Raw genomic sequence first — 27,817 nt, 5'->3', positions numbered from 1 at the left:
CCTCTCGTTTCAGACTCCTCACTCCCTCCCTCGTGTGTGTGTTCCACCTGGGTGATTGTCAGCTCCTCCCTGATTGTTTGCACCTGGTCCTCATCACCCGGTGTATTTAGTCTGTGCGTTCCTGTGTGGCGTTGCCAGTTCGTCTTTGTTTCTCAATGTTCCTAGCGTTCCAGCAATTCCTCCTGATAGCCTTCCTGTTACCGATCCCTGCCTGCTTAACGGTTTACGTCTCTGCCTTTTCCCTGCCGGATACCCTGCCCTGTGATCGACTGCCCTCCCGTGTACCGACCTTGGACTGGAACGATTACGAACTCTGCCGCTGCCTGTCTCCTGTGGAATTATTGTACCCGTGTTTGGACTGCCGTGACGTGTACCAATATTCTACAGTAAAGCTGGTTAATTGCAACTTCTTGTGTCTCCGAGTCGTGCGATTGGATCCACACACCTGTCTGCACCCGTTACAACCACTTGTATAACCCGTCACTGACTGGCCGATTTGTCCGCCAGAAATAGGCTATGAGGAGCCAGAGTGGCGATGTAAATAAACAGTCGACGAAGAAGAAGACGTCTCTTCTTTGTGTGTTTTGTCTTTGAAAAAAAACGTTACTCCGCCTATGGTTCTGGCGGTGAATTGCGTTGCAACACGCGCAGCACGTTAGAGAAGTATAAACCAAAACGAGTCCGTTGATGCAGCTGTGTGGCCTTCCGCGGTTGCAGTCGCAGGACTATAATTCAGCCTTTACACAATGAAATTACCCATGAAAAGTAAAAAAAAATTTATTACAAGTTTCATGTTCGACCAGAGTCGAAACAGTAGCTGTATACCGGTAATGATCCTTCCACAAGTTCACCTACGGAAACCTCGTTAAGACTTTTACTTTCTCTAGATGGTCAAGTTTGATCGTCTTATCGGCGCTCTGCCAGGGCCGTTATCGACTCCGGCGGGGCCAATCTGGGGACCTCACTAAACTACAATACTTATTGGCAACTAGTTATCATGTCTTCCGCTCCATGAAACGCATGTTAATGCTCAGTAGTACACATGGCACTTTAATGTATTTGCATTGTAATAAAATGTGATCATTTTCAATTGGCATATATGCAGATGAAACGGATAGCCTAGTGCATCCCACATTTTTCCACATAACATTTTAATATAACATTATAGTCATTATGGCCTTTAGAAAAAAATGGTGGTGGAGGAGGTGGGGTAGTGCACTATAGGCCCATGAGACGCGGCTTGTCCTTAATGGAAAAAAATGTCCCCTTACATTACTTTTACTTTTATACTTTAAGTAGTTTTGAAACCAGTATTTTTACACTTTTACTTAAATAAAAAAGCTTGAGTTGATACTTCAACTTCTACAGAAGTATTTTTAAACCCTAGTATCTATTCTTCTACTTGAGTAATAAATGTGAATATTTTTGACACTTCTGATAGTGGATTAGTACATGTGAAACCATTTTAGCCTCCGCCCTCCTGATTGGGTTGCATGAATTAAGCATGGACTAATCTACATGCTCTGCACACAATCCTTTAAAAACCCTGGATTCAAGAATTCACATCTTTTCATAGATATCTGAAAACAGAAGAGAGTTTACCATCTTGAGATCTTTGGAGTAGATCTTGGTAAACCAGTGGTTGAAGGACAGAGCTGCTACTGCTACCGCCAAATCTCTGAGAGCAGAGGAAAGGAGAGACCAGAGGGATTTAAACAGAGTACGTGCCTGAGGTGAAGTAAGATTGGTTGAGACAGTTAGATCTCACCTGCTGTCTAAGTGGCTGAAGTCGTGCAGGTTGAACTGTCTCCAGTTGTGGGTGGAGTAGATGTTGTCAACATCCTGCCAAAGCAGTTAGCCATTATACACAGGGACTAACATTCTGTTCATGTCAAGTGGCTTTAAAAGGTCACTGAATCATTCTATTAAACAAACAAACAGCAAATGTAAGTAGCATGTGTTGCATTTTTACATTTATGATAATTACTAGTATGAATACAGCAGTGACATACCCACTGAATCTCCTCTATAAATGGCATCTCATTGAAATCACATAGAGCAGCATAGGTATCAAAGAATCCTCCTGAGGAACACACATTGAAACACACGCTCATAATCAGAACAGAAACTTTCCATTTTGATTCAAACATTCATTCATCTCAACTGTGAGGACCTGATCAGATCTATAATGTGCAATCTATAGGAGCATCAGACTGTTAAAAAAATACCTTATGGTCCAAAAAAACATTTGCAGCTTGACTTGCCCCAAGTTGACTTTTTGAAAAAGCAACAGTTCTACAAGATGCATAGGCTAAAGTTAACAAATGTCTTAATCTCACATGTGACCACAGACACTGTAAAATGGAAGGTTCATACCACAGCAGCCAGGCTGACTGTTCATCTGCTCCTCAATCACAGCAGTCAATGTGATGAGTCTCTGCTGGAGGTCTGCAGGAATCGTCTTTAATAGCTTTCTGAGGAGTGAAGGGCAGGAAACAAACTGTTTGTATCACTGACTGTATAACAGCAATACTAGCAGCTCTGTGAGGATGTGCTACAGACAGTGCTTTAATTTCAATGCTTACATCATCGTGTTAACAAGCATGCATGAAAATGCTTACATGCAGCTGTATAATGTTAACAATGTTCACCCATGGTAACATTTGCTCATTAGCCCTGTGTACTAAAACACAATGTCTGTAGTTTTGCAGGTATTTTACATTGCATTTCATTACCTTTCATTTGGCTGACGCTTTTGTCCTAGGCTACTTACAATAATTTCATTCAACCATGAGGGTACAAACCCAGAACAAAAAGAATCAAGAAAGTAAAAATGTTATTCAAGAAAGCCAAACTACAAAGTGATATAGGTAAGTGCCATTTAAGTGCTACTTAATCGCTACTTAAAAAAAAAAAATTGTTATCCAGGGTAAAGTCAGAAGATATATGTTTTTAGTTTGTGAAGTCAGAAGTATAGACTTTCTGCTGTCCTGATGTCATTGGGGAGCTCATTCCACCATTTAGGAGCCAAGACAGCAAACAGTTGTGATTTTGTTGATATTTGGTAATAAACTGGACAAACTCAAAAAAAATTCCGGATGATTATCTATCTGTTGGAAAGTCAGTCATTATACAACTCATCCTAACAGAAAATGAAATGTCTGTACATGGAATTCCATCATGTGTCAAGCAGCATTGCTAATTTAACTTTTGTCCTGAGAGTGGACTGTGGAATAATCAATAAGTTTTGTCAATGTGAGCGAATTTGTGCTGTGGTCATTTCACGTCTTCATGTTTTGAGATGCACACAGCTCAGAGGTTGTACCAAAATACATGAGTGTATGAAACAAATGCTTTAACATAACTCACAGTACTCCTTGGATGGTTGATGTGATTCCTATGCTCATAGTCACCAAATCTTTAATATTTATGGGCAACTTCTACCCACATGGTCGGTGCAGTCACTGTCTGTAGACCGTGTTTAACGTTCACATATTGAGTTAACAGTTTGGTAATTTTCAGACTATATATGGACCTAGCACAGGGATGCAGTATAACAATTCAGATTCCGGCTGGAGACTTGGAACTCGTTACTGTGCATTCAAGTTGTGGAGCGAGACCCACCCTGGGGATGAATCAGGGAAGATCCTCTTCAGTGAAGCAGTCATGTGAGCGACCATGGCCTCAAGATCCTCAACATGCCATACGCTGAAAGACAGAGTCTGCCTGTCTGTCTCCAACACAATCTGGAACACACACAGTACATATGTACTGTGAATTAGTATTTTATTGTCAGTAAAAACACACGTTTGTCTTTACCTTCACTTGTACCTTTGTGAGACCATGAATGTCGATGGAGCAAACCTCTATGTAGCTGAAAGTGCTCTCCACCTGTACACAAGACACATACACACACACACACACACACACACACACACACACACACACACACACAGACACACACACATTTGTCAAATCATTGGTTTGATGAGGGAAATTCATTCAGCACAAGGATCAAGGATTAAGCCATGAGGCTTTAATAAGAGAATGCTCTGAATGAACTGTATATATTGAGTTAGGCTAGAAATGTGTGGGGCTTAACGTTATCTGCCCTCTTTCCCTTTATCTTCCTGCAACAACACTCTTTCAAGTCTTGGTAGTTTGCTTCCTAACAGTTAGCTTGCCTCATTACGGATGTTTGAAGTTGTGATTTACCCTGACAGGCTGCTTGTTCACGACCAGGTAACCTCTCCACAGACTCAGTACCTGTAGCAGAGACAGGTTTGGAGAAAAATAGACACAGCAGCAGTTATGGGATGGAAGGACCTCAAGCTCCCCCAACATTTGATCTACTGTATTGTACCAGGATTGCTAATAAATTGTAGTGACGTCAGGTTTTAAAATGAGATTTGACACAGGGCTTTAGGTTGAACAAAAGACCAAAAACTAGATTCACAGTTGAGACATACGCAGTGGGCTAAAACACTGGTTAAACAGGACCAGACCATAATACATAACCTTACACACTGAATACAAAAAATCAGACAGGGAGAGAAGGACAGCTGAACTAGGATACTTAATCTGTTTCATGAGTGAACACTTTCACCAGTGATGCTGGTTTGATCCAATCCAGAATTCAACCTGTCATGGTGACACAGAAACCTGATTTCCATCCCCAATAAAAAAATTGAGATGTGACATTCATTATTGGTGACTCACCACAAACGTGTCGGACGATCTCCCGCATGTCTGAGTGGAGCTGTTCAGAGCAACAGGCGTCACCAGACAGACTCTGTGAGGCTTCAGCAGCTCTGAGATCTGATCTGTTTAGAAGGAGCATAGACATTAGCACTGTCACCTGAACTTTATCTGTCGTGATGACTACTGCTGAACCTTCATCATCCAGATGAACAATGCTATGACAGCCATATTTACTTGGGGGGAAACTGCTCAGATTTTACCGTCTGTTTAAAATAACTGGGTTTAGACAACACAGTCCTGACGTGTTACAGTTCGGGTGATCACTTTACATGTTGGCCTTTAATGACATAAAAGTAAAACAAGGAGCTGAAAAACAACAGTGTCATGATGAACACTGTTAGTTTTTTTCACATGTTTCAGATGTTTCTGATATACACTAAATTCATTCAGTTGAGTTTTGTCTTAAATGCTATGTTATAATGCTATCTATGACTTGAAATGCTAATTTTAGTAATTATGTATTTAGCATGTATTTGTACATTTGAATAGGAAGGATGTATCTGTAAGAACTCAAACACTTCTTTCTGACACGGAGAGGAGGCTGCTGTTAAAATAGAGAATACATGACAGTATTTAAAATAGGTTTTTATTATAACTGATAAATACTGAGCATTAATATTCACATCCTATCCACCTACCTTATATCCGCTCATACATATATAAGCTACATACACTTTATTTCTGTGTCATGATATATTTGGCACTTCATTTACAAACTCTGTTATAAAGATTCTGTTAATACATATACAAAACAAGTGTAAACAAGAAAAGAAACCCAAAACTAATCACATACAGAATATATACATAAACTGACTCCATTAAGAGATATTTTTCTCTCTTCTCTTGGGCCTCCTCAAGATAACTCGCTAATTTATATGTTTCCTAAGTAGACAGCCAACTCAGTGTTGATGCACCATCCAAATTTATAAAACTAATATCTTTTATCTTACAAAGCAAAGTATTACACAGACCATAGTCATAAGGAGAGTAGGAATCCAAACATCATTGGAGAGCACATTAGACAAATCACCCCTCCGGTTTCCCCAGTCAGAGGTAAAATGGCGGATCTCTACTGTGCACATACTGATTATATCCAAGACAAGTTCTCTGGACCATATTCATTTTCTATCAGCATCCAAAGAGACAGTTTTCTGAACACATTCTGAACAAACAAATGTTGACTACAAGAACAACAGGCTTACATATTCAGACCAGGATACTGTGAAACCAGTCCAGCTGGGGTTTGTTAAACATGCTCTGTCTCTGATGCTGCACATGTAATGCAGCATGAGCTATTCACACAATTATTCCACATCTGATTACACAATCTCACTTCTGTTTCAACATTGAACTTTTCCCATTGTTGTTTTTGCCATTAAACTTGTAATTGTTTAAAAAATGTCTGCAAGTTTCAGATCATAAAGTACAAAACAAGAAGATTCTTCTAATATCAAGCATTCTTTCACTGATATAGTCAGGCTGAGATATACCCCTGTAAAACCGTTTCAACACAATCTGAACATTAGAAGTTTAAGGAAGGAGAATTTTTACCAATATAGAATGGTTTGTAGTACTTTGGGTAAACACACTTTGGCTTTTCCATTCTATTTTCTAACCAAGATAATTGAGCTGGTTAATCTTACCTTGTAGGCTCTGAGAGATGGATTCCATCCTGTAGTCTTCAGTAAAACACTGGTATCAACGCACAAACATCCATCTGTGTTCAACATCTGTACAAATCCTCCCATACACTCACATCCTGTTCCTAGTTGTGCGTCATCATATCAGTGAAGGTAGAAAAGCCAAAGCAGGCAGTAACTTAGTCTAACCTCCAACACTGAGAAAACCACATGTCTGGTTAAGTTTCAAACTTTTGTTAAAAATCCTTAAAGTTTACACTGGGCTGGAAAAAAGCTGACTTAAAGAGTATCAGAGTGGTTGAATAACTTATTGTCAGAGAATCTGATGTGTGAGATGACTAGGTGCTTCTTTGTACATTTCTGTACTGTGGTACATGAACAGCCAGGATGACAATGCTTAGGTGACATGGAACCACAAGGGGTCCCAATATGCATATAAATCAATGTCATACCATGTGTTGAAAGTGTTTTGATTAATTGTCATTCGAATGCTATAACTTAAATATCCTCCATTAAATGTAAATTTACTGCATTAATAATCCACCTTGAATTAAGTGCAACAATTTGAGCACTGAGATGTATTCATGAGAAAAGGCCCTGATCCACAGCGTTGTATTACACACAGACAGATATTGGATTATTAATACAGATCATTGGATGAGTTAAAGGCGTTTTAATGTTGCTGGTTGAAATGGCTTTTAATTCAATTACAACTCTTACCTTAGGTGGATTAGACCTTTAACAACACATCATATTTCACATAACTAACATTTTTGTCAAAGGGTGTATCGACACTCACTCTAAGTCAGAGCAGAGAAAAACATGACATTCGTCCCAGAAATGAAAAAAGAAAACCTACAATAAAAGTTACAATATTTCAGGTTGCACACATGTATATTGAACTTCAGTTCTTTGATAAGTGTTTTATTTTTCATTGACTAGATATTTTGGCTGGAACATTTGGACATTATTCAAACATTGTCATTTATTGACTTGCTTACAAAAGGTTGTATCCTTTGGATTACAGCTGTTCTGCATACTCCGAGCTTCCAGTTCATTCTCATAGAACTAAGTGTTTTTGATGTTCCTCGACTGAGATGTTTGCTTCATGAGCGGAATCATGTCAATAAAAGGCTGTTTTCAACTTCATATGCTATGGTAACATTTTGTGTTCACTGTAACTGTCTAATTCATACCAGCAGAGAAAATGTTTCTTTCGACTTTCTTAACCCATTTCAAGTTGACTAGGTGTGTGGCTGAGGACCAGAGAAAGTGCTGGGTTGACTATGAAATTTCTCGGCCAAAAGGGTCCTTATAGGAAATAATGTTTGGGTTAGAATACAAGCCTGATCATGACGATCACAATTTCAAACATACACTCCTGATCAAAATCTTAAGACCAGTTAAAAAATTGCATGAATTTGCATTTTGCACTGTTGATTCTTAGGAAGGTTCTAAGTAGAGTTTCACAATGCAAAAAGAAGAAATGGGAACAAGAGACCAAAAGTTGTGAGCAGGCAATTTATTGAAAACAACAATTTAACTGAAGTAGGCTGTTCATCAGCTGATCAAAAGTTTAAGACCACAGCTCAAAAAAAAATCCAAAACCTCCTAAAACAGAAATTAAAGTGTCAAAAACTGACTCAGTAATGAGTAGCTCCACCATTATTGTTGATCACATCAAAAATTCGTTTTGGCATGCTTGATGGAAGTGTTTCCAAAAGGCTAGTGCGAATGTTGCGCCAAGTGGTGAAGATGGCTTCACGAAGGGCATCCACTGTCTGGAACTGAAGTCCATTTTTGTAAACTTCCCTTGCCATCCATCCCCAAATGTTCTCAATTGGATTAAGATCAGGGGCACACGCAGGATGGTCCAAAAGAGTGATGTTATTCTCCTGGAAAAAAGTCTTGGTCAGACGGGCATTGTGAATTGGAGCGTTGTCCTGCTGAAAAACCCAGTCGTTACCACACAGACGAGGGCCCTCAGTCATGAGGGATGCCCGATGCAACATCTCCACATAGCCAGCTGCTGTTTGACAACCCTGCACAACCTAGAGCTCCATTGTTCCATTGAAGGAAAAAGCACCCCAGATCATGATGGCACCCCCTCCACTGTGCCGCATAGAAAACATCTCAGGTGGCATCTCCTTGTCATGCCAGTAACGTTGGAAGCCATCAGGACCATCAAGGTTAAATTTTCAGAGAATAAAACTTTCTTCCACCTTTGAATGTCCCATGTTTGGAGCTCCCGTGCAAAGACTAAACGGGCAATTTTGTGACGTTGAAGGAGACGTGGGCTTTGAAGATGTTTCTTGTTTTTGAAGCCCTTCCTTCGCAGATGCCGTCTGATGGTTATAGGGCTGCAGTCAGCACCAGTAATGGCCTTAATTTGGGACGAGGATCGTCCCGTGTCTTGACGGACAGCCATTCGGATCCTCCGGCTCAGTGCCGGTGAGATTTTTTTGGGTCTACCACTTGATTTTTTTGTTCCATAACCCTGAGGATATTTTAAGAAATGCAAAATGACTGTCTTACTGCGTCCAACCTCAGCAGCGATGGCACGTTGTGGGAGGCCTTGTTTATGCAGTTCAACAACCCTACCACGTTCAAAGACGGTGAGCTTTTTTGCCTTTGCCATCAAGAGATCTTCACAGTGTGATTACTTGACAGGAAATGACATGGAATCCAAATTTTTGCACAGATTTTGGCTTTTAAAGGCTGTGGTCTTAAACGTTTGATCAGCTGATGAACAGCCTATTTGAGTAAAATTTTTGTTTTCAATAAATTGCCTGCTCACAACTTTTGGTCTCTTGTTCCCATTTCTTCTTTTTTCATTTTGAAGCTCTACTTAGAACCTTCCTAAGATCCAACAGTGCAAAATAAAAATTCATGCAATTTTTTAACTGGTCTTAACATTTTGATCAGGAGTGTACAAACACAAAGAAAGGACTTTTCATTGAAATAGCATAGAACTGGTGTCCAGCAGTTTAAAATTATGAAACAAAGAATATGTGCTTATTCAAAGAGTGTTTTTCTTTTCATTTCACCCAGCTCTTCCTCTGTCATTTTTCTGCACTGACCTGGAAAATAGAAAGACATACATTTTGAAGGGCCTTGACAAACTGCCCCTCCCAACTGTACTAACTAAATGAAAGACAGAAGCATGGAGCAGTTGTAGGCCTATGAGTATGGTTTTATGTTTCATCAGCTGTACAGTGTCTCAGCTTAAACATGACTGTTCATGACGTTTTTTCTGTTTTCTAACTCTTCAAACAGGGATGTTTTATAATCTCTGTTCTCTCAACTCTGGAAAAAAAGCAAAAAAGAATTCCGAAACATGACTGAGAACACATGTTGTCCTGCGGTCACAGAACTGATGGTGCTTAAGGATTGCTACACAAGTGACAGTGTCAGTATGATGCATGGAGGGTTGGTTTTCTCAGAACCCTTCTTCTAACATGTTTTCTCTGATAACTAATCAACCTGTAGAAAAACCCAGTGACCTCTACCCATGGCCACAAACCAAAACTGTAAAACAACATCCAAGCAGAAAATGGCTCTGAACAAGAGAATACAAAGATGATTTTGGTTGGTTAGGAAGAAACCAGTCTGGTTCTTACATGTTTACCATATAACAGAGAAGCTCAGTGTACTTTTTCACCAACAAATCTCCCAATCAGCGATTTAAAAACTTTAAAAGGATTTACAAGAAATCAAAAAGAAAAAGGTTTCAAAAATATGTATTTACATGAAAGTCATCTGCCACATTATGGATTATGGTGGGGAAGAGTGGTGTTTGAGGGACACACTGACTCACAAGGTAGTCTGGTCCAAACAAAACATGGATTGGCTTTAAAATGGCAGATAATTACCGTATACAAACTTGAGTTTGTTACTGCTGATTATTTCAAGTGAGACTATTCAAATGCATTGAAATAATATCATGTTAATTGATGTTTTTGGAATGTTCAAACCCACAATTACAGTTACATATTTCACCAATCAAGATTATCTGTAATTGCTCCAAGTTAATGTGATGAAAATAGTCTATGTTCTTTTCCAACAGGGAGGAAGAAGATTATTAACTGTGAGTTATAAATAGCCCCCAACAGTAATAAGTACGAGAAAATAGAAAAAAGTTCCAAAATAACTAATTTAGCAGCTATCTCAAGGATGTACTGTACATGATCTGACCGAGGGCATGATAGAATTACTCTAAAAGATGTACCACAGGTATGAATCTCTCTGGTCATTTTAATGTACCTGCTCTCTCATTTATAAGGAAGGATCCTTCTTTCAATATCCTGATCTTCAAAAGGAAAAAATGACATACAATATTTATATACAAACAAATAAAGGCCAGGGGTTCGCAAAGTGTTCTGAAACATACCCAAGCAAGAGCGCAGAAAAATTAAGTTATGAGGGAAAAGCAAATGACAGTTGTACGTGGTGGCAGAGCAACATACACGGAGGAGGTGGTTTCCTGCTGAACATTAACTGCAGAGTGCGTTGGTAAGGACTGACACAGGATGTGGCTTTGTGTAGACACAACTAGCAAAATATGATTCATTCAATAGACATTCACCTTATGAAAAAAGCATTTAGAGCAGACAGCAGTCAATAATTAGCTTGGACAATATATTTTACTTGTATATGATGTGACACAGGATCTGGTATTGGGTGTGTCTGTGTGTGTGTTAAGAGACCCACAAACTTCAGTGTCTAGCAGGTTGACCTACATGGATGTGAAGTTACGTGGAAGTATTTACATGCAGCTTCCTTTCTTTGTGCATGGATATTTTTGCTGTCACCAGTTTGTGCAGCCACTCCAAAGGTGCCATCATGGCTGCTGTTAAAAGCAAATACAGATGAGCCATGAGGTGAAGAAGGCTAAGGATGTGGAAAATATTAGCTTTACACAGTCTGGCTACACGTGTGTGGCTGTGTGTTGTGTTCACCGGTCCATCATGCTCAGGATCATCTCTGGCGTAAGATCGCCATTGGCGGCAGCAGCTGCCGTTTCTTCATTCACAGCCAACTCAACAGTATCCACCCCTTCCCCCTCCAGCCCCAGCCCCACCTCCTCCCCCTCCCCCTCCACTGCCAGGGCCACTCCCTGCTCCAGCGGTGTCGCTGCAGGCGTGTCACCCTCTTCCTTCTTCACTATGATGTTCTCCACTGCTCCAGTGCTCTCATCCTCCACCTGAATGATGGCAGCAGCTACAAAACACAGCAAGATGGAAAAGTTTGACTAAAGCTCTCTTATGACAGACAAAAAAACAGCTCAAAACCTCAACAGCATGCAGATGAATCATAATGGTTGTAACTACGGGTGGGCGATTTGCGGTGCGTTGAGCTCTCAAGCCAACCGTAGTTGTGAGATGCAAGGTGCGCTCATGTAAAGCAGCCACTCAGTGACTTTGTTGAAGATCAGTGGAAACGAACTGTGAGACTAACAAGTTCCCTTAATGATCCACAGCCACTCAATAATCAGAAGGCCCCGACATTTATATTTAACTCGAAACAGTCATTTACACTGTGTTTTAAGCCAAAATGTCCACTGATATCTTCAGATGACGTACATTCACATTTATACAGTGATTTCAAAATATCTATACAAATATGATGTATCGCAATTAAGCCTAAAAATATTTTTGTATTTGTTTTAGGCCATATCGCCTAGCCCTAGCTGTTACCTCACCGAATACAGAAATATAATAATCATCTCTTATCTATAGTACATGTGCTTTTACATTCGATTATTGCCAGACTAAATACATTTAGTTTTCCCACATAGTGCACTTGCTCTTCAACATCATCTAACTGGCATCTAATAAATCATGTCCGTCTTCTCACCAGCCTTTGTCTTGGCAGCCACTCTGACTGACTTGATAGGTGTCGGAGGCTTAGGGGCATTCTTAGGGGGTCGGCCTCGTTTCCTCTTGACTGGTGGCTCGTCGGGGGCTGGGACAGGAATGGCAGCAGGGGCCTGGTCCAATTCCATGCTTTCTGGGTCCTCATCTTCCTGTAGCAGTGGTGATTCTTCCTCACCCTCACCCTCTTCCTCCTCATCGGGTTCAACGGGATCCTCCTCTGAATGACAGAGAGATACAACAAAGACAGATGTAGTACTCTGAGTTGAGTGAACAGAGTTTTTTTGCCAATCATGCAACATCAAATTCTCACCGCTGTCATCATCGTCATCTCTTCTGCTCCTCATCTTTCTCTTTCTTCCTCTTCTCCCTCTCTTTGGGGTAGGAGTTCCGTTCTCAGCGTCCTCAACCTCACCACTGCAGTTGTCAGAGTGGCGTGCCATGGTGTTCTACAAGAACGCACTGTTATACACTGTTGACTTTTAAAACATACTAGCCTTTGTTGAAGCATGTAGGGAAAGACACTTCAGGTGCATTACAGCTAAAAGCAAGTATCCTTACCCTGCGAGTGAAGGTCTTGCTACACTTGGGGCAGACAAAGGCGGTGGGGATAAAGTTAGGGTCGTGGTAGCGTTTGAAGTGCATGTCCAGCAGCTGCTTCTGTCTGAATGTTTTTTCACACTGGCTGCAGGCATATGGTTTCTCTCCAGTGTGGGTACGACGATGCATCACCATGTGTCGCTCCTGTATTCAGCAGCATAGGAAACACCAAAACTCTGAAAACCTTTAAATTACATTAAAGGTGGCCATGGTACACATTAAATAATAACCAGGTAAAAAACTTAACTGGTGGCATGTGTTAACTAGGGATGTCAGGAATACAGATTTTACCATAACCAGAGTTTCATAATGCAATGGTTTCTTAACTGTAAGAATTTTATTTTAACCTACGATATCTAACTATGGCGTCCTTCCTTTCGTGAGTCACGTCATTTGTGTCCGATGTACGGTGAACTCTCTTCTTGTGAGTCAATTTGTATGAGTGCACTGCGCTTGTTTTTGTGTGCGAGCTACTTAACTGAAACGTTACTTGAATAGAGGGAACTGATGTTTAATATTTTCACCAATGCTGGCCATAAAACTTGATTGGAGTAGATCACAGTAAGAGGAAAAATTGGTTCACTTTCTGTTCTGACCATCTCCTATAAAAACTATATAATCGTGAGAACTGTGGAGCCATGATATTTCCTCTGACAATAATCATGGCATCCAAATTTTATATTGTGACTCATTCATACCTGATGTCCAAAAAGTAAATTACATATTTACAAAAAGAATGGCAACCCTACACATCATTTCATAAAGATTGATAAGATATTGGATAAAGCACTGACCTGGCGGCAGCAGTAGTCACACATGTCGCATTTGAACCTTTTCTCGTTCTTATGGGACTTCTGGTGCTGGATCAGAGCGTAGCGCTCGTGAAAGACTGCATCACAGTAGCGACACTTCTTTCCAGTCTCAATAAACGAGTGCTGCTTTCGAAGATGGACACCTTGAGGTGTACAATGTTAACAAAATAAAAAAATGTTATAAGAGAAACAGCTTGCAAAAGTAAATTTTGTGAATGTGTGCATTTGTTTTATTATCTTACCCAAGTCACTCTTACGCGCGATAACTGTGTCACAGTGTGGACAGTGGAATTTTGCCACGTTTTCCGTGTGTTTCTGCAGAATGTGCATTTTCATGGTTCCACTCTGGGTAAAACGGGCATGGCAGATGTAGCACTCATAAGGTTTCTCTCCTGGAAAGAGGGTTTAACATGTACACTGATTTATTACTGTTATTACCTAAAGTATACATTTAACAATGTCATATCCACTAGTATGACAGAACTTCAGTGGTAACAAGTGAATATTTTGCTTTTGTAGTTGTTTGTGGTTCACAATTAATGGGGGAGGGGTTTGTAAGAAGGACATTTATCATTGTCCTACCTGAGTGTGTCCTCATGTGTCTCTTCAGCTTGTACGTGTCTCTACTGGCGTAGCTGCAGAGACTGCACTGGAATGGACGCTCACCAGTGTGGGATCGAATGTGACGCTTTAGTTTACTCACCTACACAGACAAACTTATAGTCACTGCAAAGAACATTAAAACTTTACAATACATCTGCCGTTTTATGCCATGCTATGACTCTGAAACAGAACTGATTAACTTGTTAGAAAAGCACATAGTAACTTCCCTCCTCCACTGCTGCTGGCTACACAGCTGTGCATTTATCCTCCACTCATATTAATTCCTGAATGATAAGATGTCAACAGAGATAAATGTACGAGCTGTAATAAACAGAAATAATCAACAAAAATCTGTGGTTAGCGAGTAGAGCATTCGTCCTCCAACAAAAAGGTTGGCCGCTCTTCCCCATCTGTAGTCTACCCCTCATAGAAAAAAAGTGCTGCTAATAGATGCCCTGTGTGTATGTGTATGACTGGGGGAATGGCCAACTGTACTTTAAAGCAGTTCGAGTGGTCACCAGGACTAGGAAGCGCTATATAAATACAAACCATCTACCATTCACAACTTTAACATCAAGCAGACATCAGCACATCTTACCTCAACACTGGCATAGTCACACATGGAGCATTTGAAGGGTTTCTCGTGTGTGTGTTTGTAGCGACGATGACGAACCAGCTCTCCGCTAGTCACAAAAGCCATATCACAGTCTGTGCACTTGTGTGGACGAGTTCCTGTATAAATTTAAAGAAACATGGAAGTTGTTCTTGCATGGAGTTAAAAACAACATTCTTATGACTCCTGTTAAAATAAAACAAAGCACATGTTTTTACGAAGATGGGTGTTAGTGTATACCGGTGTGTGTGTTGAGATGGTTTCTTAGCAAGGTGACCGTCCTAAAGGCTCTTCCACACAAATGACATTTATGTGGTCTCTCATCTGTGTGGCTCTTCATGTGTCTGTCCAGGTTGGAGCGCCGAGGGCAGGTGTAGCTGCAGAGTTCACACTGAAATGTCTTCTTCACTCCTGTAACACAACAAACAACAAATGTTAAAATCGAAATCCCACTGCCTGATGACAACTATATTAAAGACTTTATCACAGTGTTAATTTCGTTGACGAAAACGATGACGAAATATATTCGCTAACGACCCTTTTTCCATGACGAAGACGAGACAAAGACGTAACGAATCTTTGAAAATAAAAACTATTTTCAATTTTCGTTGACGAGACGAGACGAAAATGTTGGTGGTTGACTAAGTCACACTAATTTTTTTAACCTCATCGTATCAGGCCGTCATAAAGTGTCAGGAGCGGGCGAGTGAGTCTGTGTGTCTGTCCTCCCAGATAGCGCACCGGTCCCGAGGCTCCGCCCCCCGCCCCGCTCACTCGCTCAGAGACACAAGGTCAGAGCTAGTACACGTGAAGAAGCCTCTCAGTGACTGACTGCTTCTTAACTATGGAAAACGTGAAAACACAGAGTTTCTCTGGTCTCAGCTGATCAGAGATCAGCGCCTCAGTTTCTTGATCAGAGCAGAAGCTGCAGTTGGTTTCTACCGAGCTGCAGTTTCTGTCTTCGCCTCCAGTCTGACCTGCTCTCACTTTTTGTTTTCACATTTAAAATCTAAATATATATTTTTAAGCTATAAGGCTGCAGCTATATGTTTTTATAGAAAAGGAGTTTAATTTGGCTATTAAATGTGACTAAAACTAGACTAAAATGGAATTCGTTTTCGTCGAATAAAACTAGACTTAAATGTAATTTGTTTTATTCGACTAAAACTAGACTAAAACTAAGAAGGATAAAAATGACTAAATGTGACTAAAACTAAAATGCATTTTCGTCAAAAGACTAAGACTAAATCAAAAATAGCTGCCAAAATTAACACTGCTTTATCATCAATAGTAATGAATCATATAGAAATATGATGCATTGTTGTGGGCTGGGCAATATGTAAAAAAATATATATTTTTTTTAAATCAGTTGAAGTCGATATATATCGTGATATAAGTCAAATTACCTGAAAACAACTTTGCACATGTGTATGTATGTATATATATGTATATACTGCACTTTACTTATACAGTAGCATTTCATACAAACCACTAGGGCTGCTCGATTCTGGAAAATATCATAATCATGATTATTTTGGACAATATCGAATTCACGATTATTTAAACGATTATTAATATGTGCCCTTATTCTGAGGTCTATGCTTCATGTTTTTAATCACATCCGGTTCCGGTTAACACTGGTGACAGCTGTGTGTCTTATTCCAGTACTCTACCTTTTTCCAACCCTTTTTGCCATCCTTGCTTTTCTACTCGCGCTGTTTTTTCACCGCTGGTCAACACACACACACAACTCGCCTCCTTTACTTTACAGCTGCTTGAGAGTGAAGGCTGAAACATGCTTCTGCGACTGCGTCAGCGTCTTTTCACGCCGCTGTGGCGCAAGACTCGTTTTCATTCATGCTTCCCCAACCGTTGCGCGTCTTACAAAGCAATTCCGCGGCTTTTTGTCGAAGACGACCTGAGAGACGCCTTCTTGGTGGGTGTGGCAATCGTTGTTGACTGTTTATTTACCTTCTACCAGTCGTGTTCTCCATTACAAACACACGGTGAACCATGGCAGAGAGTGTATTCACGATTCCAACCAAACAACAATTGATTGAGATGGAGCTGCTGGACATTGAAGAGCAACTTCTTATAATTAGTCATCAGGAAAAGCGACTGGAGAGGAGACGGAGGAGTAGGTGGTCTGTACGTCCATTAAATGTACTCGGACATCGACGGGTTATAAAGGTGCTCATATTTTCGGACCTCTTCCGACAGGAGTTCTTCGCGGTTGTCCATTCTTCTTTTTAAAATCTTCCGTTGTTTGTGCCAGTATTATGGGGCATGAAACCGGAAATGCAGCTCCAGAAGTGATGTAGAGCAGACCAATCACAGCCTTGCGGGCTGAGTGAGCTTGCAGAGCTTTGCCGTAAATTTTAGAAAAGTGGGGCGACGCCCTTCAGCACGTAAGAAGGGATACATAAGCACGTAAGGGACCCGGAAGGGCTCTTGTGCTGACGGGGCTGTGAAAACGCAGAAGCATGTTTCAGGCTTGAGGGCCAGTCAGCTGGGCTGCTGAATGCTTCGGGGGGAAAAAACGTCAAATAATCGTTTCAACTCCATTACAGTAGTTTGGAGTTTGTTTGACCCAATAATCGTAATCGCGATTAAATTTGGATTAATCGAGCAGCCCTACAAACCACTACAATGAAAGGGTGTATATAATGTACATACTGTGATCAGTGATGGTGTTTATTGTTAAAGTGTAAAGTGAGCGCATGTCAGAGGGGGAGTGAGGAGGAAGCTCCGACAGAGACTCCAACACAGGACTACTGGATCTTTAATGAGATCCTGTCTCATCCCGGAGCAGCGCTGGTTATAGCTTAGCTTAAACTATGAACGTGTTCGTCCACCTAACTTGATGTGGGTGTAACTCTATTTCAGCCACATGATTGGCTCAGCGCAGCACTATGCACATTATCATTGGCTGTTTGTGTTATTTGTCAAAATATTGTTGATATATTCTATCAACGACATTATGTCTTAAATCGCTATCAAGGAAATCTTCTATAATAATTATTAATATCGTTTAAATGCCCAGCCCTACATTTTGGTAATACATTTAAGTGTGATAGTCTTAACATCAGGATACTTTAAAAGCTGCTACAGCGGGCCGGTGTGGCAGGAGGTATTTTAGCTTTACACCGTAGAATGTAAAGTAACAAACAAAGATAAGGCTGATGGTTATCAAGTACTGGGCAGCTGGTTTACTCTTTAACTACGACAATGCCAACTGTTCCACCTAATCATAAGCCTTGTTAGAGATCATAACATTTACCATTCTAAGGTGAGTACACGTCAACATGAGTAATGCTACATGCTTTTTGGTTGGCGTCCTTTTGTAATTGTGATTCATTATAAGCGAAGTTGGCTTGTATTCTTGCTGTTTATTCTCCTATCGATTGAGCGAAAAAACTGATATAGAAGCAGAAGATTAATTAAGCATTGTTGGCAAAAGAAAGTGTGATCAGGTTTGTCGTATCTCCACTGTATCACAGATTATAGAATAGCTACTTGTGTTGGCAATTGAGAGATGAGTACAATCCATGACATGCAAAGATAACTAATACTTTACTTTAAAAAAAACATTATTATCAAAGGTTTGCAGAGGCTGTTTTCAGCTAATAACAGTTGCTCACCTTTCTTCTTGATCTTTGTAGGTTTGGGTGGTTTCATGTTGCCCACCACTTTCTCAGCATTGACCTCAGACAGAAGGCCCTCCTGCTGCTCTTCTTCAAAGTCATAGACACTGACGTCCATATCCTTATCTCCTTCAGCGTAACGCAGGCGACTCTTTTTCCCCTAGAAAAACAGAAACTCATTAAATGTCGTATCATCAGCAGATACAATTTTAACTAAGTCCAATTCAAAAACAGAGTTTCAATTTAATAATAACTTATCTTACCTTTTTGGTCTTTTTCAAAATTCCAGATGGAGGCTGATAGTCTGGATCCTTAGCCCAGTTTGGGTCATCATTTGGAGTCTTAATGGGCCCATCTTCCCCTTCTTCCAACAGCTGGTTGCCCACCTCCTCATCTTCCTCTTCATGGTGGCCTTGTCCTCCCTCCTCTTCTTGCTCCACGGTCTCCACCTCCCCATTAGCACCAACCTTAACTACCTATACATAAAACACAACCATTTTCCAAAATTAATTAAAATAATCCCATTCACTTATTTGCAAACTGTCAAATTTTACCTTTCATAGGTGGAAATGCCATTATGCCCGACAATCTTCACTCAATAACCCATGATGACAAAGTGAAAGGGTCTGTTAACTTTCTGAAGCCACTTCATATTAGAGGTATTGCCAGTTTAGCCCAGGGACGGTATAAGGGCTGGTATCAGATAAAATTAAGCTAATTAAATTTAGGGCATTGTGCTTGTCCACCTGAGGCTGCCAGTGTTGCAGCACTACCTTTCTTTAAGATTAAGATGCATTTATTTTTCCCAAACACATGCACAGACATGCAAAGGCACACTCATGCAGGTAGGGAAATTTAACCTCTGCTTTTGACCCATCTGGTGCAGGACACACAGAGCAGTGAGCAACCATGTATGGCACCCAGGGAGCAGATGTTGGGGGAGTAAGGTACCTTGCTCAGGGGCACTAGACAGAGTAGGGAGAATCCTCTTGTTTTTTTGGACAGACCAATCCAGGTTCGTCTTTTGGTTGTTTCTCTGTGGAGTCAAACCAGAGACGAACCAGAGACCTTTTCTGCCCATAGTCCAAGTTTCTGCCACTAGTCCACCGCCTCTCTTTACTATAGCCTTCAGTGCATTTTACTCACACGTCTGTTAAAAATTTGAAATAGGTCTTCAAGGCTCCTCCTGAATCTGTGGACTCAAGACCTGTATCAACCAAGTTTCCATTGGTAAAACATAAGAGTCTGTTTAACAATATATGTAATACCCAAAAGAATCAGAGAAGACCTAGCCCTGATCAGGGTTAATCATGAAGGAAGAAATAAGTGCACCTGCTCTGGAGGGAGGCATATGTGTCGGAGGGCACAGAGTGATAGCACAATAGGAATGCCAGTGTTTCCCCTATGTTAACAGCTGTGGGGGATGGGCGGTGGCAAAACTAATGATTATCACGTCTACACGAAGCCATGTCAAGAAAACACGGAAACGCTGGTGGTTAAAAGGGAAAGAAGACAAAAGTCGAGATCCTACTCGCAATCTTCCCATTGCTGAACGACTTCTCTACCACCTGAAATCACTGTTACCACAGCAATAAACAGGACCAGTTAGAATAGCGCACTTCGCCATCACCCTTGTTCGTGTTAGGTTACCGTTTTGAAACTTCCGTCTATAATAAAAATCGTTTCACGTCAGATTTGCCAGCTTTGAACAATTGTCAGATGAAAAGAGAGGCGCCCCCTAGTATAATGGTAGGAGCCATGGAAAGGAATGAACAATTATTATATTAGTAAGGAGGTTGAATTATTTCCATAAGTTGAATTAACTTAAACTCATTAATTGCAAACAGCTGCAACATTTACGCCGACCATGTGTCTTGCGGCCAAGAAACGTTGATCGACCAGTGAAAAATTCAGATGCATCGGTGCCATTGACATACCAAATCGATTAATAATAGTCTGACTCCAACATTCTAATTCACACAGATCATTGAACATCACATTCATCTAGCAGTCTGAAAGCGTTGAGTGTTCTTTACAAAGATTTAAATACGAGTTTGATGTTTTGATGATGGTGGTGGAGTGCAGTGTCCACAACCTCACATAGGTGTTGAGCTTGTTTGAGATCTGGTGACTGAAGGCATGCGATTGTGCGCGGAGGGCATCTGCATTTGCTGTTTCCGTTCATGTATAGTGTTTTATTTGTCACATACCTGTATTAAATCATTACAACCTCGCCTTTAGTTATATCATGTCATAACCATAGGCGATTAGAAGTGGGTATACGCAGTGGGTATTACTGCAATGCACTACTGATTTATACACATTCATGAAAGTTTTCGTTCTCGGGAGGGATAATATATATTTTACAAACTGATCCAACTTGAGAAGTATTTTTTCTGTAGTTTATACAGAAGATTTTCCTCTCTTTGTGTATATGTTGTTATAAATAAGTGATAACACAATCACAGTTCTCTCAGAAGGTAGAAAAGTGAGTTCCATCCGTGTAACCCTGTGCTGTTGTGGACTTAAAAATATTGTGACAGTAGCTTTTTCAGATTTGAACTGTGCTAGAAGTCTTACAAAAATGTTAAAGGGTAAAATGTGTTTACTTTAGACTTGCAGTAACAGATTCAAATGAAGTCAGGTACCCGCATGCATATGTGTTGATTGTCTAAGTCAGTGGTTCTCAACCTTTTTTCAGTGACGTACCCCCTTTGAAGAAAAACTTCTGCCGAGTACCCCCTGACCAGCGCAAAGCATTTTTGGTTGAAAGAAAGATGTAATGTGATTTATTAATCCTTGTAACTAGACACATTCAAATTTAAAACTCTTTCAATTTCCATAACATTGCTCATTTGTAGTGGTCTCTCTTGACCTATTTGGAAATAAAAAGATATAAAAATAACTAAAGACTTTTATTATTATCTCAATATAAATAAAGATTTGTGCACATCAAAATAATTATCAACTTAAAGTGACCTCTTTTGGGATCATAATAAAGATATGTTCTCAAACTGAACTCATGAACTTAATTATAGCTAAACACTTCTTCCCAAAAAAGTAATCATTAACTTAGTTTTAAATAAAAGATTAGCTCAAAACATATTTTTTTTATATTTATCATCTTAAAATATCTTCTTTAAGGATCGAAAAGAATACTGACAGGTAGCTTGTTTCCTGTCAGTTCCTGTCAGCTTGCTTCTGGGAGGCTTTTCGCATCGTGTCTTGAGATGACCTGAATTCAGAAAGTTTCCTCTTAAAAAACTCAGGTGGCTTAGCAACATGACTTTCATGTTTTGTCTGGAGATACCGCTGAAGATGTGGTGGCTTAATGCCACTGTTGGCTAATCTCTCCCCACAGAAAAAAACAAAAAGTGTAAATAACCCAATCTATGTTAATGTTAATATTGGTGAAGCGTCTTTCTGTTATTTTATTGTGAAATATTTGTTCGCTTTAAGGTCATACAATTTCATTTCCACTTTTGTATTACAGGCTTTTATTTTGAAAGGGTACCGGTAGAGACGCGGACTTCTTGTTATGAATCATTAACTTCACAACGGAAAACGTTTACGTTTTAGCGCCCCTTCGAAGAGGCACAAGCTCTCACGGTGTTGTTTAGGGAAGGCTCTCTGCTCTGGTTTCGCCTTCTTTGGCGCTTGTCCCTCCGTGTTTCAGCAGTATTGCTGCTGCACTTCAACTCGACTCCATTGTTGAAGTTTTCAAGGCAGGTGATGACAGGCGATGACAGGTGGCGTGTGCCAGGTTGGGTCAAACCATCGGTATGGGGGAGATTCTGTTTTTTTAGGATAATTAAATTGAAAAGCCTACTGAATATAAAATTTAGTTCATGAACTTACACTTATATTTTATTGAATGATTGTTAAATAACAATTTTTCAAGGATTTTTGAATGGATGATAATTTTAAATATAAAAAAAAAATCCCAAGTACCCCCTGGAGTACCTTCAAGTACCCCCAGGGGTACGCATACCCCCATTTGAGAATCACTGGTCTAAGTTAAAGCCTGAAAAATGAGTGGGTCCATTAAGCTGTTTTCAGATATGACCTGCAGATGCAGAGAGAGTGCGGGTGCAGACTATCTGCAGTTTGCCTTTCCAACATGCAGCAACACAGCATGAGGCTCTGTGCACAGACAGTTTCACATCAGCAACAAAACCTCTTTATTACTCAGACAAGAGGTGGTGAAGTTGGGTGCAGCAGGAAGTAATGCATTTATTCCGCTTCAGAGATCACGAGACCCACACATTTAATATGAATATGCACATGAGCTTCACACTTATTGAATATGTCCTAATTTGTCTAGGCAGACACACCATTCATATGGATGACAAATACAGCAGCCCAATCTCCATCCAATCATCCCACTGCCAATGGGTGATGGCCAAGCTGCTTTTAGACTGGCCTCTAACCTGAAAACTGCCTGGCTTGGTAGTACCTGCCAGTGGTATAACCCACGCCGGTATTGTCTGCAGGGTCAAGGAGGCATTCTTTTGGGTCCATACATTCACATACCCCTTTCCACTCCATCATTTGGTAGACGATCCGAAGACTATGGAACTTTGCATCTGTTGACGTTGGAGGGAGAGTTTGAGGTTCCACTGTAGATGAGTTCTGAGTTACTTTATCACAGATTCGCTTGTATCTCAGAATATCCAGTGATTCATCTTTTTCGCCCCCATACAGTGATACTAGAGCTTTTTCACCTGCTGCAATGATGATGCCTATTCCCACATTTTCTTGTGACTGGCTGAACACCTGAGCTTTTTCGAGAAAGCTAGTGTCATTCTTTATTCTTTCGTGGTGGGGAGGCTTGTGTGCCTTCGTGACCCTGAAGACTATACCGGCAGGGTTATACCACTGGCAGGTACTACCAAGCCAGGCAGTTTCAGGTTAGAGGCCAGTCTAAAAGCAACATTGCCATCAGATGGAATGGTGTTCCTGCCTATGCAAATTAGGACATATTCAATAAGTGTGGAGCTAATGTGCATATTCAAATTCATTTAAGAAAAAAAAAAACATTGTAATACAAAAAAGTTACTTTTCATGTATACTTTTACCATGTAAAGGAAAAAATTAAGCCTATTTGGGTGTATTTTGGGCATATTCGATTAGTGTATAGCTCATTTGGATAATACAGGTTTCATACACATTTTGGTCAATGGATTTCCATGAATTTTCCATGATTTTTCAATAACTTTAAACCAAATTTCCATGACAGAACATTTTGTGAAATCTCGGTGTATACGCGAAAAAGGGACAAAATGTAGCATTCAAACTAACAATGAGAATTCCAAGACACCTTAAATGACACAAACCCAAGTATGCCTGCTTATATTTTGAGCGTATTTCTTTAAAAGCATATGAATTATTTAAAACTCAGCGTAAATGAACAAGGGATGGGCATTCGATTAAATTGTCTTAATGGATTGCGGGGGAATTAACGATGGATTTTTGATTAATCATTAATATTTTTATATTAAAATTCACTATTTATGGGCTATATTAAATTGCAGTGAAAATAGAAAAAACACAGCTTGTTTCCTAATTGAGATCTTTATTACAAGATGAACAACTTTTGTGGCAGTTAAACGGGTTCAGTTCAATGCCAAGCTTGAAAATATGCGCTGCTGTGCTCTTAAGCCCCGATGAGAGAGCAGCAGCTAGCTGCTGAGAGCAAGCTGGATTTGACGGTTCTCGACCTCTCAGTCCGGTTGTTGTCACACACTCACTCTCGGAACCCCTCACCCAGACCCGAGACTGTCCGGGTCCCCTTCCCTGTGCGGACATGAAGCCGAGCTGCTAACATCCTCGCTGTGCTGCGTTCAGGGCAACTTGGATATTCCGATCTACTGCCATATACATGCAATAGTTTTCATCAATGAAAAAATAATGTCATCTATGAAATTCTTAATAATCAATTGATTGATCATCGATTAATTATGCCGATCCCTAAAATGAACAACATGAAAATATGAATATAACAAATTTCCATGACTTTTCCAAAACATTTGGGAATTATTTCCCAAATGCAATGACTTTTCCAGGTTTTCCATGACTGTAAAAGCCCTGCTATTAAAACTTGGTTTCGAAGAAACTTGCAATACAAAATGTTTTACTTTTCATGGGTACTTTCAATGTGCAAAGTTTCATTTTGATAAGAGTAAAGGAAAAACAAATTGCCCCATTGGGTGTATTGTTGCCTGGCCTTGTTGTCCCACATCTCGGAATGATTAGAATTAAACATATTTCCTCAACTAGGATTTCTTAGGACTTTTAGTACGTTGTTCTGGACACCTGATAGAAATGATCTATGCTGAAAAATTTATTTTTACAATTAACTCGATTTTTTGCTCCAAAATGAGTTACTTTGCCTGGACTATTAGTGTCTTCACCGTGTGTGGCTTCACTTTATTACCTGGAGATATATTTTTTTCTTCACTTTTGCACCTGTCACATGTTCGAATTATCATCAACCCCCCCCCCCCCCCCCCCCAACTCAATCGCAGTGAATCCAGGGTAGAACCCCATGCCGTGGATCTTCTCTGGAGGAAGAGTGGAGAATCTACGGATGTGTGAAAGCATTTTTTTTTTGTACCTGGAAGCCCTCCGGAAGTGGCAGGGTGTGGCAAATGACTGGGTCTCCATCCTTTGGCATCGCAGTGGTGTCAACAAAGGTGCCTTGCTGCAGGGCCTCCACAGTGGTGGCAGAAACTGGCACCTGGACCAGCTGCAGCTCTCCCAGGCCTAAAGCTGCCTGCTCCTCCATGTTGACCACCTGAGTACCGAAGGACACCAGGGATCAGCTCTCAGGTTTGGCCAATATACAGGAAATCAATTAAGATAATGCAGATGGCCTCAATACAGCACACAGCAAAAAATGCAACTGGTGGAGATTGTATGATGGTGGGAAGTGGTTTAAAATGAACACCTACCTGTAGCGTGATGATTTGAGTCTGGTCCACTGTTGTGACAGTTGCTTGGTGAGCAGAACCAGCTGATGACCCCCCCACTGTAGCATCTATCACCTGAAAGTAAAATTCATGGTAATACACTGTGTGCACAATTATTAAGCAAGTTGTATTTTTGAGGAATAATTTTATTATTGAACAAGTACAGTGCTCTCGGTCAATCTAAAATGTTAATAAACCTCAAACCTGAATATTTAAGAAATTAAAAGTGAGGTTTTGGCTTTCTTAGGAGAAATCTCTGTATGCACAATTATTAGGCAACTATTAGTGTGCAGAATTATTATAAAAACTAAATAAAAAACAAAAGTTTTCCCATCTCACTTTATTTCCATGTGTTAAAGTGAGAATAATAAACAAACAACTCAAAATTTACAAAAAAACATTTCTGACATTTCAAAAAATAAATCAGTGACCAATATAGCCACCCTTCTTTTCAATAACAGTAATAAGCCTTCCATTCATGGATACTGTCAGTTTCTTGATCTGTTGACGATCTACTGTTTGTGCAGCAGCAACCACAGCCTCCCACACACTGTTTAGAGAAGTGTACTGTTGTCCTTCACTGTAACTCTCCTGTTTAAGAAGGGACCACAAGTTCTCAATAGGGTTTAGGGTTAGGGTTAGTCCTGCATAAAAATCATGGAGACTTTTTCCTGTACCACTGCTTGAAGAAAGTGTCTTCTAAAAACTGGCAGTAGGTTTGGGAATTGATTTTGAGTCCATCTTCAACCTGAAAAGGTCCAACTAGCTTATCTTTCATAATACCAGCCCATACCAGAATCAGAATTCTTTTATTTGCCAAGTATGTTTGCACATACAGGAACTTGCTTTGGTGTCGTTTGTTGGTGCACTCAACACAAAACATATATAGTTACAGAGTTATGGGCATGTGCGTTGCTAAGGTGCAGAGATTGGTGATAGTGCCAGTAATATACCAATTATAAATGATGTGCAGGGGGGAGAGGGGGGGGGGGGGGGGCGGCAGAGTCAGTGTGATGCAGGGGGCTTGTTTGTGAGCCCCATCGCCATGGGGGAAAAACTGTTCAGATGGCGCGAGGTTTTAGTCCTGATGGCCCGGAACCTCTTTCCGGGCGGGAGTCTCTGGAATAGGTGGTGACCGGGATGGGTAGGATCAGCAATGATCTTGCATTCTCCCTTACTGGTCCTGGAGTGGAACAGGTCGACCTTCTCAGCTTACCGAATGATCCGCTGCAGTCTGCCCTTGTCCTTGGCAGCGGAGGCAACGAACCAGACGGTGATAGATGCGGTGAGGATGGACTCAATGATGGCTGTGTAGAACTCAACCATCACTTTCCATGGCATGTTGAATTTCTTCAGTTGCCGCAGGAAGAACATCCTCTGCTGGGCCTTCTTGCTGGCGTCTGAGTCTAAGTGGAGCTCTGTGCCCTTTACTGATCCAGCCATGGGCCCATCCTTCTGGTCTGTCAAGAGTCACGCTCATCTCATCAGTCCATAAAACCTTTGAAAAATCTGTCTTCAGATAGGTTTTGGCCCAGTCTTGACGTTTCATCGTTTTTTATTTATTTGACCTTTATTTAACCAGGAAAGTCCCATTGAGATTAAAAACCTCTTTTTCGAGGGAGTCCTGGCCAAGAGGCAGCAACAAATAACATATGTACACTCACAATATTACACTCACAACATATAAACAGAAATTAAAATGATAAAAAAACAATTACAAGTAAATTAAAATTCATAAAAAACATCTACAAGTAAAAGAAGTGGTCTGAAATGCTCTCATCGTAGATTCAAAAGCGTTCAAAGAAATCATTTCGGTTAATTTAAAATCTTTTTGCAGCCAGTTCCATGTGGTGGGAGCAGAGTGGACAAATGCCCTTTTTCCTGATTCAGTGCGGGCCAATGGAACTAACAAAAGCATCTGATAGTTTGAGCGCAGACTGTAAGAAGCAACACTTTTCTCTGTGATTAAATTACAAATATATGATGGCAGTAGCCCAAGCATGGCCTTATAAATAAAAATGCACCAATGTCCCAGCCTCCTGGTGGACAAAGAGGGCCAACCCACTCGAGAATACAATTCACAGTGATGGGTCAGGGCTCTACAGTTAGTGATAAACCTCAGAGAAGCATGGTAAACAGCATCAATCTTACATAGACATTTAGCTGAGGCATTCATATAAATCAAATCTCCATAATCTAAACTGGATAAAAACGTTGCAGTGACATGCCGCTTTTTCACCTCAAAAGAGAAACAAAATTTGTGCCTGAAGAAGAAGCCCAATTTAAGTTTCAATTTCTTC

At 40.4% G+C, this 27,817-nt stretch overlaps 2 protein-coding genes across 4 annotated transcripts in view; both read right to left on the bottom strand.

Moving 5' to 3' along the window:
- carmil2 (capping protein regulator and myosin 1 linker 2) overlaps positions 1-6,595 on the bottom strand; it is a 76,496-nt gene extending 69,901 nt beyond the window's left edge. For both annotated transcript variants that reach the window (XM_062389671.1, XM_062389672.1), the window contains exons 1-9: positions 6,405-6,595; positions 4,720-4,823; positions 4,216-4,266; positions 3,832-3,891; positions 3,625-3,746; positions 2,377-2,474; positions 2,013-2,083; positions 1,769-1,842; positions 1,603-1,678 (exon numbers count right to left, since the gene is read on the bottom strand). In XM_062389671.1, the coding sequence (XP_062245655.1) occupies positions 1,603-1,678; positions 1,769-1,842; positions 2,013-2,083; positions 2,377-2,474; positions 3,625-3,746; positions 3,832-3,891; positions 4,216-4,266; positions 4,720-4,823; positions 6,405-6,432 (684 nt within the window). In that variant the 5' untranslated portion in view covers positions 6,433-6,595. The remainder of the gene's footprint in view (positions 1-1,602; positions 1,679-1,768; positions 1,843-2,012; positions 2,084-2,376; positions 2,475-3,624; positions 3,747-3,831; positions 3,892-4,215; positions 4,267-4,719; positions 4,824-6,404) is intronic.
- Positions 6,596-7,309: 714 nt separating this feature from the next.
- ctcf (CCCTC-binding factor (zinc finger protein)) overlaps positions 7,310-27,817 on the bottom strand; it is a 30,601-nt gene continuing 10,093 nt past the window's right edge. For both annotated transcript variants that reach the window (XM_062389032.1, XM_062389031.1), the window contains exons 4-16: positions 25,500-25,592; positions 25,163-25,342; positions 18,810-19,022; positions 18,544-18,706; positions 15,143-15,313; positions 14,888-15,021; positions 14,269-14,389; positions 13,929-14,078; positions 13,669-13,829; positions 12,836-13,018; positions 12,588-12,723; positions 12,258-12,494; positions 7,310-11,621 (exon numbers count right to left, since the gene is read on the bottom strand). In XM_062389032.1, the coding sequence (XP_062245016.1) occupies positions 11,356-11,621; positions 12,258-12,494; positions 12,588-12,723; positions 12,836-13,018; positions 13,669-13,829; positions 13,929-14,078; positions 14,269-14,389; positions 14,888-15,021; positions 15,143-15,313; positions 18,544-18,706; positions 18,810-19,022; positions 25,163-25,342; positions 25,500-25,592 (2,208 nt within the window). In that variant the 3' untranslated portion in view covers positions 7,310-11,355. The remainder of the gene's footprint in view (positions 11,622-12,257; positions 12,495-12,587; positions 12,724-12,835; positions 13,019-13,668; positions 13,830-13,928; positions 14,079-14,268; positions 14,390-14,887; positions 15,022-15,142; positions 15,314-18,543; positions 18,707-18,809; positions 19,023-25,162; positions 25,343-25,499; positions 25,593-27,817) is intronic.

The sequence above is a fragment of the Platichthys flesus genome, chromosome 6, assembly GCF_949316205.1.
Source record: "Platichthys flesus chromosome 6, fPlaFle2.1, whole genome shotgun sequence".
NCBI classification, from domain to species: domain Eukaryota; kingdom Metazoa; phylum Chordata; class Actinopteri; order Pleuronectiformes; family Pleuronectidae; genus Platichthys; species Platichthys flesus.
The sequence above is the reverse complement of the archived record's forward strand: the minus strand, read 5'-3'. Positions and strand labels throughout refer to the sequence as shown.